At 34.1% G+C, this 17,271-nt stretch overlaps 1 protein-coding gene and 1 pseudogene across 1 annotated transcript; one reads left to right on the top strand and one right to left on the bottom strand.

The window, feature by feature from the left end:
- Positions 1-2,765: 2,765 nt before the first annotated feature.
- LOC150027305 (uncharacterized) lies at positions 2,766-11,313 on the top strand (annotated as a pseudogene).
- A 324-nt stretch (positions 11,314-11,637) lies between these two features.
- On the bottom strand, positions 11,638-16,800 carry LOC137831438 (DNA replication factor CDC6B). The gene is made up of 17 exons (XM_068639113.2): positions 16,587-16,800; positions 16,351-16,498; positions 16,045-16,265; positions 15,651-15,725; positions 15,474-15,574; positions 15,235-15,341; positions 15,087-15,146; positions 14,875-14,948; positions 14,631-14,681; positions 14,398-14,447; positions 13,743-13,878; positions 13,245-13,334; positions 12,705-12,767; positions 12,523-12,618; positions 12,299-12,388; positions 12,074-12,173; positions 11,638-11,969 (listed from the first exon to the last, which is right to left on the bottom strand). Exons 1-16 carry the CDS (start codon positions 16,689-16,691, stop codon positions 12,141-12,143), a joined length of 1,500 nt encoding a protein of 499 aa, XP_068495214.1. The 5' UTR covers positions 16,692-16,800; the 3' UTR covers positions 11,638-11,969; positions 12,074-12,140.
- Positions 16,801-17,271: the final 471 nt, after the last annotated feature.

The raw sequence follows: 17,271 nt of genomic DNA, 5'->3' as shown, positions 1-17,271 counted from the left end.
TATGTAATCCTTTTAACTATAGTTCAATGAATTTAGAAGTAATAGTGACAAGAAAAAAAATTATCTTTCACTTACTTAATGAATTTAAAAGTTATAGAAAAACATATAAAGATGGAAAGAATATTTTACTAGAAAATAATTAAATATAAATTAAATTTTTAAAAAAATACTAGTTTTTATATTGATTAATTTAGATATTTTTTAAAGATTAAAAAAAATATTGATATCTAAATTAGTTTCTATTATTAATAAATAATTTTTAAATTGGTATCTAATTAGCTACCTAAGTTTTAGCTACCAATTATTTAAATAATTGGTAGATAAAACTTAGATAATTAATTAAATACTAATTTAGAAATTATTTATCAATAATAGAAACTTATTTAGATACTAATAATTTTTTTTCTCTAAAATAGTATTTAATTTTATTAATGTAGCAACTAATTATTTTTTATTTCTATAATTAATTTTTATTTAATGATTTTCTTGTAGTGTTTGTTATTGGATGGACATTAAATTATATTTTATGTGTTGGCTGTTTCTTCCTGCACCTCCATATATTTTTTTCTCACCTCCATAAATTTTTATATTTCCAAAAATACCCCTGTAATATTTTAGATTATGTAATTTGAAAGTCTTTTTCCAAATTCGTAATTAGTTTCTGGATTACATAATCCTTAAGCATTTTCCATATGCATGATTAGTTTCTGGATTATGTAATCCGGAAGTCTTTTTTAGCTTCCGGATTATATAATCCGGAAGTTTTTTTTCAAATACGTGTTCAGATTACATAATTCATAAAGTATTCTATGAAAGTGACATAAGAAGGATAAAAATGTATTTTTATGTTTTGTATGGATGGCTCTCGTATACTTAAGATACTAATAAATTACTCTATTTAACGTGAATGAGGAATCATAATAAATTAGATAAAAAAAATTCAATTCAATTTTAACTTTATGAACAAGGTCTTATATTTTTATTTTTTTTGGATTATGCTCGAATTGAACTTAATTAGATCATGCTAAAAAATGATTAAATTTATCCAAAAGTAATATAATTTCTATTTGTTCGATGGAGAACAGAGAGAATATATTTATTTTATGTTTCCAATCAGAGTATTTTGGTGCAGATAGAACTCTTCAACTCTTTCTATGTGTCTCAATTATTCACTACAACAGTAATTATTAGGAAAAAAAATTGTCTGAAAAATATGTATATAATTTGAACAATCTATAAATACTGGACCACCACAAATAATTGATTGTTTGTTTACGTAATTCCATAACTTTCTGAGCACCTAGTATTTCTTAAAATGCTAAAATATTCTTTGTTATATTAATATTTTTCATTTTGAAATAGATGGTAAAAAAACTCTAAATTATAGAATCTGGAGAATTGGGAAGGTATTTGTCCATTGTAAATCCTTCCCAAATACTATAATCTATAAAGTTTCTTTAAAAAAATATCTTTTAAATTATAAAATTTAAAAAATATTTTTGAATTATAAAATTTAGAAGATATTTTTAAATTTGAAAATATCTTTCTAAATTTTGTAATCTAGAATATACTCTTTTAAAGAAAAAGTATTTCGGATTGTAAAATCCGAAAATTATTTCAATCCAAAAATATTTTCCAAATTTTACAGGTATAAATAAAAAAAATCTAAATTGTAAAATATAGAATGTATATTTTTAAGAACAAAAATATATTTTTATTTGGTCTATGCAGTTCTAGGAGATATTAGGGAGGTGTAGAAAGAAATAGCCCAAACAATTTTGGGCCACGAACCGATTTGACATTCTATTATCCAGCAACTCAACCTATTTTGCCATTTGAACGAAAAACTATATTTGTTCTTAACCATAATTAATGGAGGCGTATTAATTTACTACCCATAATTATTAAATGTTGCTCAAATTATTAACCATACGTTGAGTGGAATATTATGCAAAAATCTTGTTTTTTCTTTAAAGAAATACAAATATATTATTAATAAGAAATATGTAAGTATTAAATTAGTAGGCACAAACACAATTACCAAACGCTTGTGTAATTGATAAAGATTCTATTCATATTTAACAAAGATGTCAATTTAAATTTTATACTAGTGTGAGAATCTTATTGATGAATACAAATTTATTTGGTTTTGGAGATCACACACCGACTAGATATAAAAAAAATTATTAATATATTAACCTTATCTTATAAGCTAATTTTATAAGGTTGAATTATAAGTTCACTTATTAATATGATATTTATTAATATGATATTAGAGTCATTTATAGTTTATCTATCCTAACAAGAGTTTAGTAAACTTAATTAATGTACGAGTTTGGTGTTTCGGCAAGAGGAGTGTGTTGGAAATCTCTAATCAACTAGAGATAAAAATATTTATTAATATAGAAATGGATGTAACCCTCACTTCATAAATCAATTAAATAAGATTAAATTAAACTTAAAGTTCACATCTTAATATATAAGTTTATCTTAATAGTGATAAATCTCTTTCACTCAAACTTTATAGGTATGATATCTTAAATTTAAATAACATCTTAGATATTTGTAATTTAAAATTCCAAGCGTTATTACAATACTTAATTAATATCATTTAAAATATTGGTATGTTTCATTAGTTACAAAAACTCATGCACATAAACGTTAGAAAAACCTTAAAACTTCAACCATAAATAGAATTTTATTATGTTGTTATTACGAAGAAAGTGAATTTCTAAGCCTCAACAAATTTCATTGGTTAAAAGGTCATGGCAGCATCCATTAAACTTTGTGAAATGATGATGTTCTTGGCCATTGTGAATTCCTTGGTGAAACCAAGCATTTCATATGAAGATTTTGATCCATACGAGGGTCCTATCTCACCTATGAACAGTTATGAAAAACTCTTAACTGATTGTATACTAAAGTTGCATCCACCATGTGATGATCTCTACATGTTTGGTACGATGTTTCTTGACAATGAAACAATTACCCAGAATTGTTGCAACAACATTCGTGAAGTGGGAAAACAATGTCACGACACATTAACAACATATGTTATCAACTTACGAGGATCTAAAGAAAATAAACCCCAAATTTTGCAAAGGAGTAAACAAATTTGGAATGAATGTAACCACCCTTCATCATTTAAACAGTATTTGATTGATAGTTCAACAAAGTTTCATTGACAAAAACTGGCTGAGGATGTATGGAAAGAGTCTCGTTTTGAGATTTCCACATTTTACACAAAATAAGACCTAAATTTGGAATAATTGTATTTATTTTTGGTAGAATGATTAATTGCACTTTAATTCATCGTCTTTAAATAAATTGAAATTTGGTCATTTAAATACTTACATGTTAATGTAATTCGTTTAATGTTGCATTATTTGGAATAAATATTGTGTACGTTTATTTATATTTTTTCACAATTTTTCTATTAAACTAATAAGTTATTGTTTTGGATGGATCATTATTATTACTCACTTTTATGTTCTAATTATTCGAATATCAATATCAATAGTATTTTATGTATCTCTTCTATTTTAAGTTATTAACATTTTTTTCAAAATAAAACAATAGTGGAGTTAACATAGACACTGACACGACACAAAAATACGTATAATTTTTAAAATATAGAATACGGGAATACAAATTTATATATTATATAATTATAAATTATATAAATTGACAATAATGATTTATGTGTATTTCAGTTTTTTTAACAGAAAAATGTTTGTTTTTCATGGTTAGTTCAAAATGATTTGTTCCTTATTTTTATAATTATACTAAAAATTTATACAATAAATTTGAGATTTTAAAAATTAATGTATTTTTTTTTAAAATTTTGTTAAAATTGTCAAAAATTCAACAAATATTTTTTGAATTAGACACTTTATCGATACATATAAGTGTCATACGACGAGTCGTCGTATTTGGTGTCCGATCCATTTGTCTGACACAGACACATTCAAAAAAAGTGATGAAGCCTCATTATATTACTATAATAGTGACTCTAATCATATTATTTTACAGATTTAAAATTAAAATATTAGCATCATGCGAGGACAGAAAATAAAGACTTTAGATCTAATAAAATTTAATATTTAATTAAAGATGAAAAAATAAATCAACTCGATTAATTTGACCCATCATTGATTTCTAAAAATACAATTGATTTCTAAAAACACGACCCATCATTGATTTCTAAAAACACAACCGAGCTAGTATGGTTAGACTAATTTAATATTTTGAGAATATTAAATAGACGTGTATAATTGTGTGTGTATATACATTCAAATAATTATTTTAATTATATTATATTACAAAATTAATAATCAAGTATTAAATATAGAATAACACATAAATAATCAGACATATATGTTTAAAGTTTAGTTAGATATATAAATTATTAAACGAAAGTTTTTGTTATTTCTATTAAATTTAATTTAACATATTGATAAAAACTAAATGAATGCAACAGGAATATTGTCTAATAAAAGCTTTAACACACGCATGCTTAATGAATTCATGATATCAATATCAATCTGCAAACAAATTATGATTGTGGTAATGCAACTCATGGATGAGGAATGCCGAGGGTCTTGCTGACTCAATTATTATGAAATCTTTCTCATTTTTTTTTATCAGCAATAAAATAAATAAATAAATAGGAACCACTTCAGGTGTGGTCCAACCCTTATACAGAAATACTTGACTCCAGTCTCCTATTAGAACGCCTACCAAATTAGCAAAGGGATAACCATACTAACACTAACCAATGTTAATGAATCAACCTCATACAAGCCAAAGGATTTAAAACCCAACTAGAATAAGGGAAATAAGCAGAATGAGACTTTGCATAAATCCAAGACCATACCTTTACTTGCACCGAAGCGAACACTTCAGACACATCTGCCACACCTCTATTGAAGATGACCGAGTTCCTATGTTTCCAGATTTCGCTCACAATGCCAACCCAAATTGTACCCCAAACTTTGTTAACCGAAACAGAAGTCTGACTCATCCTGAATTGTGAAAAATTTGACTTAGGGTCCTTGTGAATTACAGACGACACACCAAACCACTTAAAGCACAGACACCAGACACGCCAAGCAAACCTGCAAACAAAGAACAAGATGACTCCTCCTCCTCCTCCCCACACAAACAACACAAGAGATTTTCTACCGCCACTCCGCGCCTTACCAAGTTAACCCTAGAGGCAATCCTATTCTCCAACACCCTCCAAGCAGTGAACAAAGCAGATGGCAAGGCTTTGCACCTCCACAACTTACTATACACAGGAGAATACTCCCCTCCTCTAACCCGCCTTACCTGAACATAGGCAGAGTTGACTGAGAAAGTTTGACTCTCCCTAATCTTCCAGACCCAACTGTCCGCCTCCCCAAAAACCAACTTCACCTCTTGCAAACTTTGAAACAACTGTTCCACCAAAGACTTCTCCCAGTCGAAAAAGGATCTACGCCAGTCCAAATTCCACACCCATTCACCATTATACCAATACCCAAGCTCAGCCATTTTTGCTTTTTAGCCGAGCTTAGAGAGAAAAGTCTCGGAAAAACTCCCTTCAAAGTACCACAGCTCAACCAACTGTCCTCCCATAAAGAAATCCCCTTACCATCCCCCACTTTCCACTTAAACCCATCTTCAAAACTTCTACCCCAACCCTCTGAATCCCACACCTCCTTCAAATCTTTCCACCAGAGAGAGCCCCTACTAGACTTACCGCCTTCTCTCAAACTTCTCCAACCACCATACTTAGAATCAAGAATCTCTTTCCACAAACCTCCTTTATCCGTACCCAGTCTCCAAATCCACTTTCCTAATAAAGCCAAGTTAAATTTCCTAAGATCAATGATTCCAAGACCTCCAGAATCCCGAGGCTCACACACCTTATCCCAAGAAGCCCAAGCGATCTTCCTTCCATCAGAGCCCCACCCCCAAAAAACAAGGGTAACCTAATGCAAAGAAAATCCATAACATAATTCATGGAAATAGAACAAATTTAGACTAATAATTTATAAACATTTCTTTAAATGATTTCATGTAAAATTTCAATACCAATTTCATCATTCATATAGACCACACATAGATCTATTTTCAATCACAATCATTGGATTTCCTTTCAATCTCACTTCGTCTTCTGGAAGACTCATTAAGTATGCCTCTACCAGAGACTAACACCTGATTCAAAGATTACCAACGAATCCAATAAAAAGGATCAGGGTAAGTTCAAACATCCAATACCGAGTGTCTACAATGGAACTCGGTGTGTATGAACTCATATCTTAATCTACATGACTTAGATCATCAGTGAAGACAGAGGATCTCTGTTAAACATAGGTTTTTCATACTTAATGTACCATCAAACAACAACTCATACATTATCCCAAATGTATGACATCAATTTCATACAATTTTCATCATTCATATATAAAACATATCATTCAATCACATAACATTTAAAAATTCAGAACATTCAAGAACCTTTCCAACATCAAAACAATATTTAACTTTCAAACTATCAAAATATAATATTTATACAGGTTCACGCAACTAAAATCAAACAATTTTATCAACTAACAATCCCTGCAAGAGAAAATGAAACTTGGGACCATGTCCCCTCCATATTCAGATCTTCTAGCCTAGGGTGCTATTAAAAACTTAAATTTAGTTTCCCTTACCTTAATTGTTTGTTTTTCAAGCAACTTCTAGAATTTTATTCCCCACAGTCTGGATAAACTTCAAGATTTACGGGCCTAATGCAAGTTATCCAAACAAAATAAAAATTCAGTATATAGTAGAATAAGTTGAAAGGATTAATCTTCTCAACTGACCCCACCAAGATTGATGACTTAATCCTACGAAAAAACAAAGAACAAAGATCTTTAGAGCAAAAATGAACCTACTATATTTGAAATTCTGATCGGATAGAAATGTTTCTTAACTACTCAGCTACAGCAATCAGATTCTAAAATAGTTGAGGTATGGAGTGAGAAATTAAGAGAGAAGATAAAAAAGAGAGATGGAGGGAGAAAGAAGAAAGAAAAAGAATGGTGCGTGCTGGGGAGGGGTTCTCTTTGTTAAAAAAAAATGTTGCTACATATATAATTTAAATATTTTTTATTATATATAATTTTTTTTTATAATCATAATATATAAAAACTTATACAATAAGTTATTAGTTTTTCAAAAACCATAGCATTTATCATTTTTTAAATTATATTAAAATTGTTAAAAATTAAAAAAATATTTTTTGAGTTAAACATTTCATAAATACATGTTGTGGGTTAGAGTCTCATATATAACTTTACATAACAATTTGTAAGAGTCAACAATGAGTATCTAAGCATCATACTCTCTTTGAGAGGTTGATGAAGAAGTTGAAATCCAACTTCATCTACATAATTCATTTATTGATATGATACTCTATAATCTTTTTTTTAAGAAGTTCAATAAATTTATATTTGCAAAGCATTGTCCCTCTTTGTGAGTTCTTTCTAGATTAATATTACTTAGAAAGAGACTCTCAAATGAACTTATAGTAAACAAAATTATTAAAATGAAATTATTTTAAAAGATAAAAAATAATTAGTTACTATAAATTAAATTATATATTATTTTATATATTAAAAAATTATAAATTAATTTTTAAATTGGGTCTAATTAGTTAGATTTTTGGTATTAATATTTTGAATTAAGAAATTAATTTTATTAATGTTAAAATAATAATTATATTATATGTTTGATATAAATATAATTTATTCTAATGGCTAATTAGTTAGATTGAATTAAGAAATTAATTTTATTGATTTTGAAATAACGAATTATATTATATGTTTGATTCTGTTGTGATTTATTTTATAGCAAATAAAAATAAATAAAAATTTGTAAAGAAAGAATCATGTTATTTATTTTATTGGTACTGTTACTGCGAATTTATTGGTACTGTTATTGCGAAATTATTGGTGTTGTTACTGTGAATTTATTGTAATCGTTAAATCTCAATCTTAAACTCGTTTTGCGGTACAATAATATAAAGTGGCAATTGGAAATGAAATGTTTTGCAAATCATTTAACTGTAGTTTTCAATTGCAACTTTAAGTTGATGATTGCTAAGGTAAAAAATGAAGATAAAAACGTTGGAACAGATGAAACAAAACTGGAAAGGTTAGCATTAAGTTATAAGAACAGTTAAAATATTGTGTTTGGTTCATGAATTACAAAACTGATTCATGTAAACATTAATTAAGCCTAAACTTTGAACTATAAATATAGTTTATTATTCAGTGATTAGTAGCCAGAAAGCATTAAAGTAACCACATGACAGAAATTTAGTGTTGAAAGGGTGATGGGTAGCATTAAGAACTTGTGGCTAATGCTGATTATCTCCATGGCCATAAAAACAGGAGTTTAATATCAACATCTTGAGGCTCCAATTCCAAGCCCATCATACAAAGATTATTTGACAGATTGTGCTGCAAATTGCATCCACAGTACTGTGCTGATCAAACATATTTTGATATATTTTATGGCAATGAGACAACTAGTGAAGATTGTTGCAATAACCTTCATGTGGATGTGGGCAAATCCTGGCCTCTTAATTTTCATGGATTGAATTTTTTAAAATTAATCTAAATCCAAAAATTTAAAATTTATATCAATTCTAACTAGATAAAATTTAAATGGAATTTTTTAAATTCAGTGGATTAAATCTAGATTCAATCCATTTTATTAATTAGATTAAATCCATTTTATCAATTACATTAAATCCATTTTGATCTGGACACAGACTAATTTGGTTCAAACCGGGTCTAAGCCGACTCAACCTGAACGCGGACCAACTCAGTTTGACATTGACCCGGACCCGGACGGCTCAACATCAGCCCAAGCTCGAACGACTCAACATCGGCTCAAGCCCGAACTACTCAACATCGGCCCGAGCCCAGACGACTCAACAATGGCCTGAGCCTGGATGATTCGACATCAGCCCGAGCCCATTCGACTCAACATCGGCCTGGGCCCGATTGACTCGACATTAGCCAGGGCCCAATCGACTCGACATCGACCCAGGCCAACTCCACATTGGCCCGAACCCAGACGACTCGACATCAGTTCGAGCCCGGACAACTCGACATCGATCCGGGCCCGAACGACTCGACATTGGACAAGGCCCAATCAACTCAACATATACCTAGGCCCGTTCCACTTGACATCAGCCCGGGCCCGTTCAGCTCAACATTGGCTCGGCCTAGCTCGACTCGACACCGACCCAACCCAATCGATTCGACATGAGCCACGACCTGGACGATTCAACATGGGTTCGGGCCCAGACGACTCGACAATGGCCCGAGCCTGGATGATTCGACATCGACTCAGGCCCACTCACCTCGATATTAGCCAGGGCCCAAATGACTCGACATCGACCCGGGCCTGCTCCACTCGACATCGACTCGAGTCTGAACGACTCAACATCGGCCCGAACCCAAACGACTTGACATCGGTCCAGGCCCGGACGACTAGACATCGACTCAAGACCGCTCGGCTTGACATCAGCTCAGACCCTCTCGGCTCAACATTTGCCAGGGCCCAATCGACTCGACATAGACCCAAGCCTGCTCCTCTCGACATCAGCCCGGGCCCGTTCGGTTCGACATCGATCCAGGCCCGCTCCACTCGACATCGACTCGAGCCCGGACGACTAAACTCGGCCCGAACCCGGACGAATCGACATCGATCCAAGCCCGAACGACTCGACATCGACTCGAGACCGCTCGGCTTGACATCAACCCGGACCCTCTCGAGTCGACATTTGTCAGGGCCCAATCGACTCGACATAGAGTCAGGCCTGCTCCTCTCGACATCGGCCCGGGCCCGAGAGACTTGATATTGGCCCAGGCTTAGGAGACTCGACATCGACCCAGCCTCGGGAGACTTGACATTGGTTCAGGCCCGTTCGGCTCGACATTGGTCAGGGCCCAATCGACTTGACATCAACTCGGAGTCGTTCCACTCGACATTGACCCGGGCCCGTTTGGCTTGCCATCTGCCCAAGCCCAGGAGACTCGACATTGGCTCAGGCCCGATCGACTCGACATTGGCCCAAGCCCAATCAACTCGAGATTGGTCCGAGCCCAGATGACTTGACATCGACTCTAGCCCGCTCGACTCGACATTAGCCCGGGCTTGCTCAGCTCAACATTGGCTCGGGCCCGGGAGACTCAACATCAGGCTGGGCCCGTTCGGCTCAACATCGGATGGGCTCAAGAGACTCGACATTGGCCCGAGCCTGGGAGACTCGACATTGGTCAGGGCCTAATCAACTTGACATTAACTCGGGCCCGTTCCACTCGACATCGACCCGAGCCCGTTCGACTTGCCATCGGCCCAAGCCCGAGAGACTTGACATTGGCTCAAGCCCGATCGACTCGACATTGGTCCAGGCCCAATCAACTTGACATCGGCCCGGGCTTGGGAGACTCGACATTGACCCGAGCCTGTTTAGTTTGACATCAGCCCGGGCTTGCTCAACTCGACATTGGCCTGGGCCCGTTCAGCTCGACATCGATCCGGGCCTAGGAGACTCGGCATTGGCCCAGACCCGCTCCACTCGACATCGACCTGGGCCCGGGAGACTCGACATTAGCCTGGGCCCGTTCCGCTCGACTTCGGCTTGACATCGGCTTGGGCTTACTCAGCTCGACATTGGTCTGGGTTGTTCGGCTCGACATCGGCACAGGCCCGGCGACTCGACATCAGCCCGGGTTGCTCAACTCAATATGGACCCGGGCCAGCTCGACTTGACATCGACCTGGGCTAGCTTGGTTCGACATCGACTCGGGAATGCTCAGCTCAACATCGACTCGAGAATGCTCAGCTCGACAACGACCCAGGTGCACTCAACTCGAAATTAGCCCGAGCCCGCTCAACTCAATATGGGCCCAGGACTGTTCGATTAGATATCAACCCAAGCCCGCTCAACTCAATATCAGCTGGATTGTCTTGGCTTACCTTGGATCGGGCCAAGTCACAATCTATCCCAAAATACAATTTGGATAATCCAAAAGTGTATCCAATATCTAATCCATATCCAATTAAATGGATTGGATTTAAAATTCAAAAATATGGATTTGGATTTAAAATAAATCCATGAATATGGATAATTATGGATTGAATTTTTTGTCCACCCTTAGTTATGATGAAATTCGTTTTTGGCATCATCACCACAGTTCAAGAAAAACGAGACTCAAATTTGGCGTAGGGATTAACCAAATTTGGAATGGTTGTACAGCTTAGACAACAACCATATTTCAACAAACTTATGTTTTCATCATCATTTTAATACCTGCATGTCATAGTCCTTCTTCTGCTGTTGCCTTATTTCAAATTAGGGTGGTCAGATTGGATCCAATTCAAATCCATCCAAATTATTGCCCACTTTTGTTGGTGACTATAATTATATGAAATTTTAATTATAATTCTAAACATATATGGTTGAAAATGTTCTTCAGAAATTTGGATTATTTTAACTGCTCTTCAGGCAAGAATCACTTAGTTTGAAACTTAATGTACTCATCCCACGATATTTAGTTACTCTTAACTCACTTCTAATTCACTATATTCTCAAACTAACTTTGGATTTATTGCAACTATTTGGGGAATTTCTTACAATGTCATTTCAACAAAAAAATTATTAGTATGAAATTAATGAATCTATTGCTATTTTTTCTCTTGAGAAAATACAACCTTATCCCACAACTGCCTGAGGTAAGCCACATAAATCATCCCGCCCAATCCGGTTCTTTACAAAATAAAAAAAATGCATAAATAATATACCCTAATAGCTTTTGCTTTTTTGGGGAAAAATCTGCCCAAGTGATTTCAACTCCATGCTTGAATCGAGTATACCACTTAATATAATGCAGACACCGGTTTGAACCAAACGAACTTATCTGCGTAGAAAACAAGTTATTAAAACAATGTGTAGAGGGAAGAAGACAATAGACGCATGTAAAATTAATCTAAGGAAGAAAAAGCACGTTAAACAAATTCCAACCTTAATCCAAGGAAGAATCTTTGATCTCACGTCAAGTTGAATGAAAATTACCCGTCTATCAGAAGAATCATTTAAGACAGTTTTGAAAAAACCGTATTCCCTGCGTAAAAGGAATTTGAGTGGCAGAGAAACAGTTTAAGATCAACTAAGAATCTCGAAATGTCAATTAAATTAAGGAACAATGAAAATGAAATTATATAAGATCTTAAGAAACTGAAAGACTACCTGCAATGCAAAAGTAATATCACCCTCATTTACTTTGGGCGACACTCTTCTTAATTTATCCTCTCGAGATTGTCCTACTTTAATAAGACCCTGCAGTTACAATATATGTTTCATCATTTTACTCAGTATCACTTTCCCTCACTGCAACACTTGACTATGAAAATTCATCAGTTGCAGGATGCTAAATCTACAAATACAGAATGGAAACAAATTGTTTTAAATACCTGGTCACTTAACACTCTGCACATGTTTGAAAATTCTAAGATTCCTGCTGGAGGAATTAAAGATGATCTGCATATCCCCGCATACGATTTATACAACTGCATCATCCCATCAATATTTTTCAATTTAGAAACCAATATATAACTCAGAATGGACCAAACCCTTGTAAGTGTGTGAAGCATACCTCTCCGAGGATTGTATCTTTCTTGGCTCCACGAAAGTGATTCATAGAAGAACAGAGTATAATCTGCAAATAATACAGATGCAGGAAAAAGTTAGAGCCAATACCTAGTATGAAAGGTGTTTATGCAGCTAGGTTAGTTTGAGTATTCGATTAAACATGGCTTTTCAAACTACCTATCCTTAATATCATACAAAGTTAACTTCCCTTCATTGACTTTGAACTTGTCACAATTCACTTGGTTGATCAAAGGTCCCAACTTCCAACTTTTCATTGGAAAAAAGGTATAAAATCGATATTATACTGGCAGAATTTATTGTCTTTTGCTGATGTATTTAAGAGCCCTAATGAGACACTTCACATTCATATTTTGCTATTCAAACTTTTGAATACTTGGCAATAGTTTTGTTATAATAATCAAGACTGAAATTAGCCTATTCATCATACATACAATAGCATCTAAGGCATATGAAAAGATGTTAGTTCCAGTAATAAGGGAAGCATTAGCACTACAGTTCATAGCACATTCATTTTTCAAGTTACCTGCTGATGATGTGGCAGAGATTGTATTGTATCCACCACCGGTGATCTATAAGTCTTGGACAAGGCACGAGCCATATGATCAGTCCTTACCTGCAATTTAATTTGAAAATCTTAGGCCTTTAGTTAAAAGTAGGATGAATAAATAATAGAAGAACTTTACTCATTTAATAAATCTAAATTTGCTATGTAGTGGCTGATACAAAAAAATGTTGTGTAGTGGTGCTCTGATGCCTTTAACAATGCTTTAATAATAGACTCTGATCTGATGAAATGAAATGATTCATTGCAACTATAACAAATTGTGCACAGATGCTATTACGGAACTAAGTTGCCTATACCTAAGATAACTGATAAGTCAAATCAGACTAAAATTAAAGTATCGATTTCATGACAACACCTGAGAGCAACCACTGAATCTAAAAAATTAGAATACAACTTGACGAAATATACTCAAACCTATTAATGAATCAAATGAGGAACGAATTATTGAACACTTACAGTATCAAATTCACGTTTTTTCAAAAAATCAGGAGCTGTGGGGAGATTTTGTTTGGAGAATGATATCTCTTCCAATGAATTACTCAAGTTGCAGGCAGATTCTCTAATTTCTGCTTCAAGCATCTCAATTGCACTCCTGGAAAGGGAAAAACACTATTAAAGTTGTTCTGTTGCTGGATTTTGCTCTAGCTAAATTGACTAAGCAAATTGGGACATAGTAACTGGAACTCTCAATTCCTGGCTATGTACCAGAAAGATACAAGAATGCAGCTATTGATGAAGAATCTAATGGAAGTATAACCCTTCAAATACTAGAGAGCAGGGAACTTTAACTGAAACCTCAATTTAATCACACAACCCCGACTAAGTCCCCTTATCCTAGTTTATTTCCTCTTATCAAATACATTTTACTGTATTGATCAGTTATTATTTAAACTAACTGCAGTTTAATCCCTTGCGAATATTCCATGTTCAAATACTGTTAAATTTTAAACTCAAACAAAAACTAGGTAGGATTCGGGACTTGTAGTTAAGTTCCATTCCTACTTTTTCTCTAAATAAAATGAATATTTTATGAAAAATCTTGTATTGCACTTATTCATCGTCTCATGGGAATAAAGGGGCAAATAATAATAATAATAATAAAATAACTGACCAGCATATAGAAAGCGCATTCCGCATGTCTCCAGTAGCTGCGGCAACTTTCTGCAAAGACCAGTGCTAATTAGGCTCCACATAAATATTATTTCAAGATGAATTACGACAGCACTTTTATTCTTTTGCCGTTAGCTGATATTTCAATGTCAAATTCATAATAGTAAAATGGCATGTAAAGAATAAAAAAGGTAGCATGGTCTAGCATTATATTTTCAAGTATATTGGACTCACCCTAGCACATAGTTCCAGGGCTGGCTGTTGAAAGACGGTGTAAGGAAGTTCCTGGTGGTGAAACAAAAAGTTATTAACAAAAGTATTCAACAAGGAGAAATGCAGCATTTGCTCCACATTTTTTCTTCCAACAAGTCAGAAATTATTTTAACAGGACATCCAAATGCCTATTGTCTTCCAGTAGTCATGATTAAAGATGAAGAAGAACAACACTATGACCTAAGTTTAATAACAATAATCTTACTTTTAACCTTTCTTCAAGAATCTTGAGGAGCTGATCTTTCGAGTAAGCCTGGAAATTTACAACAACAGGCTTGCCTAGAACAAAACAAACAGAAAAAAGAGATTAAAAAAAACAATAAAAACAGTTTCCAATTGTGTACATAAGTAGGATAGCTCCATTGCTATCAATGAGATGCATATAAAATGAGGAATCTTTATATAAAATTTACTCACAATTTAATGATGTAAGCCTTGGAAGAAATCGATCAGCTAAGTCAATTGCATTCGCTACACCTGTATAAGACAAGCAGGATTAGTCTTGAATTACCAGACAGCTAATCACAAGCTCGAAACAACAGTTTTGCACTTTTGAGAAATTTACCTATTAATATACATCTAGAAAAAGGAAAGGTGGTGAGCATGAAAAGTTCATGAAGCACGGCTCTGTCTTTGGTTATCAAATAATCTAATTCGTCAGCTACTATCAACCTGTTACAATGAAAGTACATTACTTTTTTTATAACAACCAAATATAAAAAAAAAAGTATACATGTCAGTTTATATCTTATTTAATTTGAAAAAGTAGTGTTTCGTAGTTCAGGGCAGGGATATATTTCTTACGTCATGTTCTTGATAGATGATTTCTGAGAATACATGTTCTGAAGTTGCTGTAGGGGCGAGGCTGAAACCTTTTTACCCTGTTTTTGGTTCAACCCGAGCATCTGCTAGAACAGCTGCTAGGTCAGTCAACTGAAAATGTTAACTTCAGCTCAATTAACTGCGCATCAACATTCATACCTTTGTGAAAATATCCGATGTGTTGGCAAGAGTTGTACAGCTTACAGATAAAACATCTGGCAGCGGGAGACCTGCCTGAAAATCAGATAGGCAATATCTTATTAGCAAAGGAACACAAAACACACTATGGCTCTAGATAGAACAATCAAAGTTAAAGAACTATTTTTAGTGGTATGTTTCTTCAGTCAAATATATTTAACGGGCAAGAACGACACATGGTATTCTTCTTCATGATTAGTCAAAGAACACATCAAACAAGTATACTAGATATTTATATATCATATTAGGCATAACAACAGCCAAGGGCTAATTAACTTTCAATATCTATGCAACATGTGAACAATCATCAATCAATAACAGCACCAAGAGCATGAAACCAACAATTAGGCCGTACCTCCTTAGCCCAATTGAGTAATTGCTCCTTCACTTTCTCCATAGACAACGATTTCCCGGTTCCGGGACACCCACATATGTACAGACTCCCAGCCTTTTTATGCTCAACGCACCCTTTGCAGAACTCCAAAACAACATTCTGCTCCTCCTCACGGCACACAACCGAACACGGCGCAGTAGACAAGTGCAATGCCAGCTTCACCGCCTTCATTTGCTCGCCATCTATTATTAAGTCAACAAAAAAAATCAGAATTCACCACTACAAAAAAAAAAGACAGTGAGAAAGAAAAAGAATCTCAAATCTTACCTTTGGGATTCCACTTGGGTTTCACAGCTTCTGGATCCGCTTGGTTTTCATCGGTACCGAACTTGTTTACCTGCAAACCTTTGGGATTCCACTTGGGTTTCACAGCTTCCGGATCCGCTTGGTTTTCATCGGTACCGAACTTGTTTACCTGCAAACGACCGACAAGAAATCAGTTGATTACAGAATTGAAAGAGATGAGAGAGCGTCTGTCGGAGAATTAGGGTTTTCGGAATTACACTGGGGGAGGAATTGGCGGTTGCCGCTTTGCATCGGCGGGGAGATTTGCGGGGAGGCGATGAAGGGTGAGATCGCAACGTGCGTTTTGCGGCGATAACTGGCATTTTTGTTGCGAGAGTGGGAAGAGAATGAAGATGAATTTGAAGGTTGAAGAAGAAAATGCGATTCTGCAATGAAGAAATGGAGAAGAGAAGAGATCTATAAGCTTTCTTTCGCGGGAAAAGGTTTATACAAGCGCGCCAAATTGCGAGCATCTTCTGTCAACGTTTTCGCGCGTTTTCCTTTTAATTGTTTCTTGTAACTACAAAATTCAAATTAATGGCATCTTATCAAGGTAAAATAAAAATGGATTAAAAATAATATACCAAAATATATTTCTTTCTTTCCTACTTACTAAATAATTTATTTTCATCTTTTCCTCCTAACAATTAAGGAAATAAAAAATATCACAATTATAAATAATTGAGAAATAAAGAAAACCCTAAAATAAAACAGTAAAATATAGAAACATTTATAAATATAAATTCATATTTTATCATCAAGCATCTTTTTTATTCTTTAATTTGTTCACTTATCATATTCTCTTTCTTAGAGAAAAATTGACTTTAAATTTGGTATTTTATTGCTTACAATAAACAAACATATATGTATGCAATATAGAGTAATATGGAAAAAAGGTTATTT

The sequence above is a fragment of the Phaseolus vulgaris genome, chromosome 6 (assembly GCF_051622355.1).
Source record: "Phaseolus vulgaris cultivar YP4 chromosome 6, ASM5162235v1, whole genome shotgun sequence".
Lineage (NCBI taxonomy): Eukaryota > Viridiplantae > Streptophyta > Magnoliopsida > Fabales > Fabaceae > Phaseolus > Phaseolus vulgaris.
The sequence above is the reverse complement of the archived record's forward strand: the minus strand, read 5'-3'. Positions and strand labels throughout refer to the sequence as shown.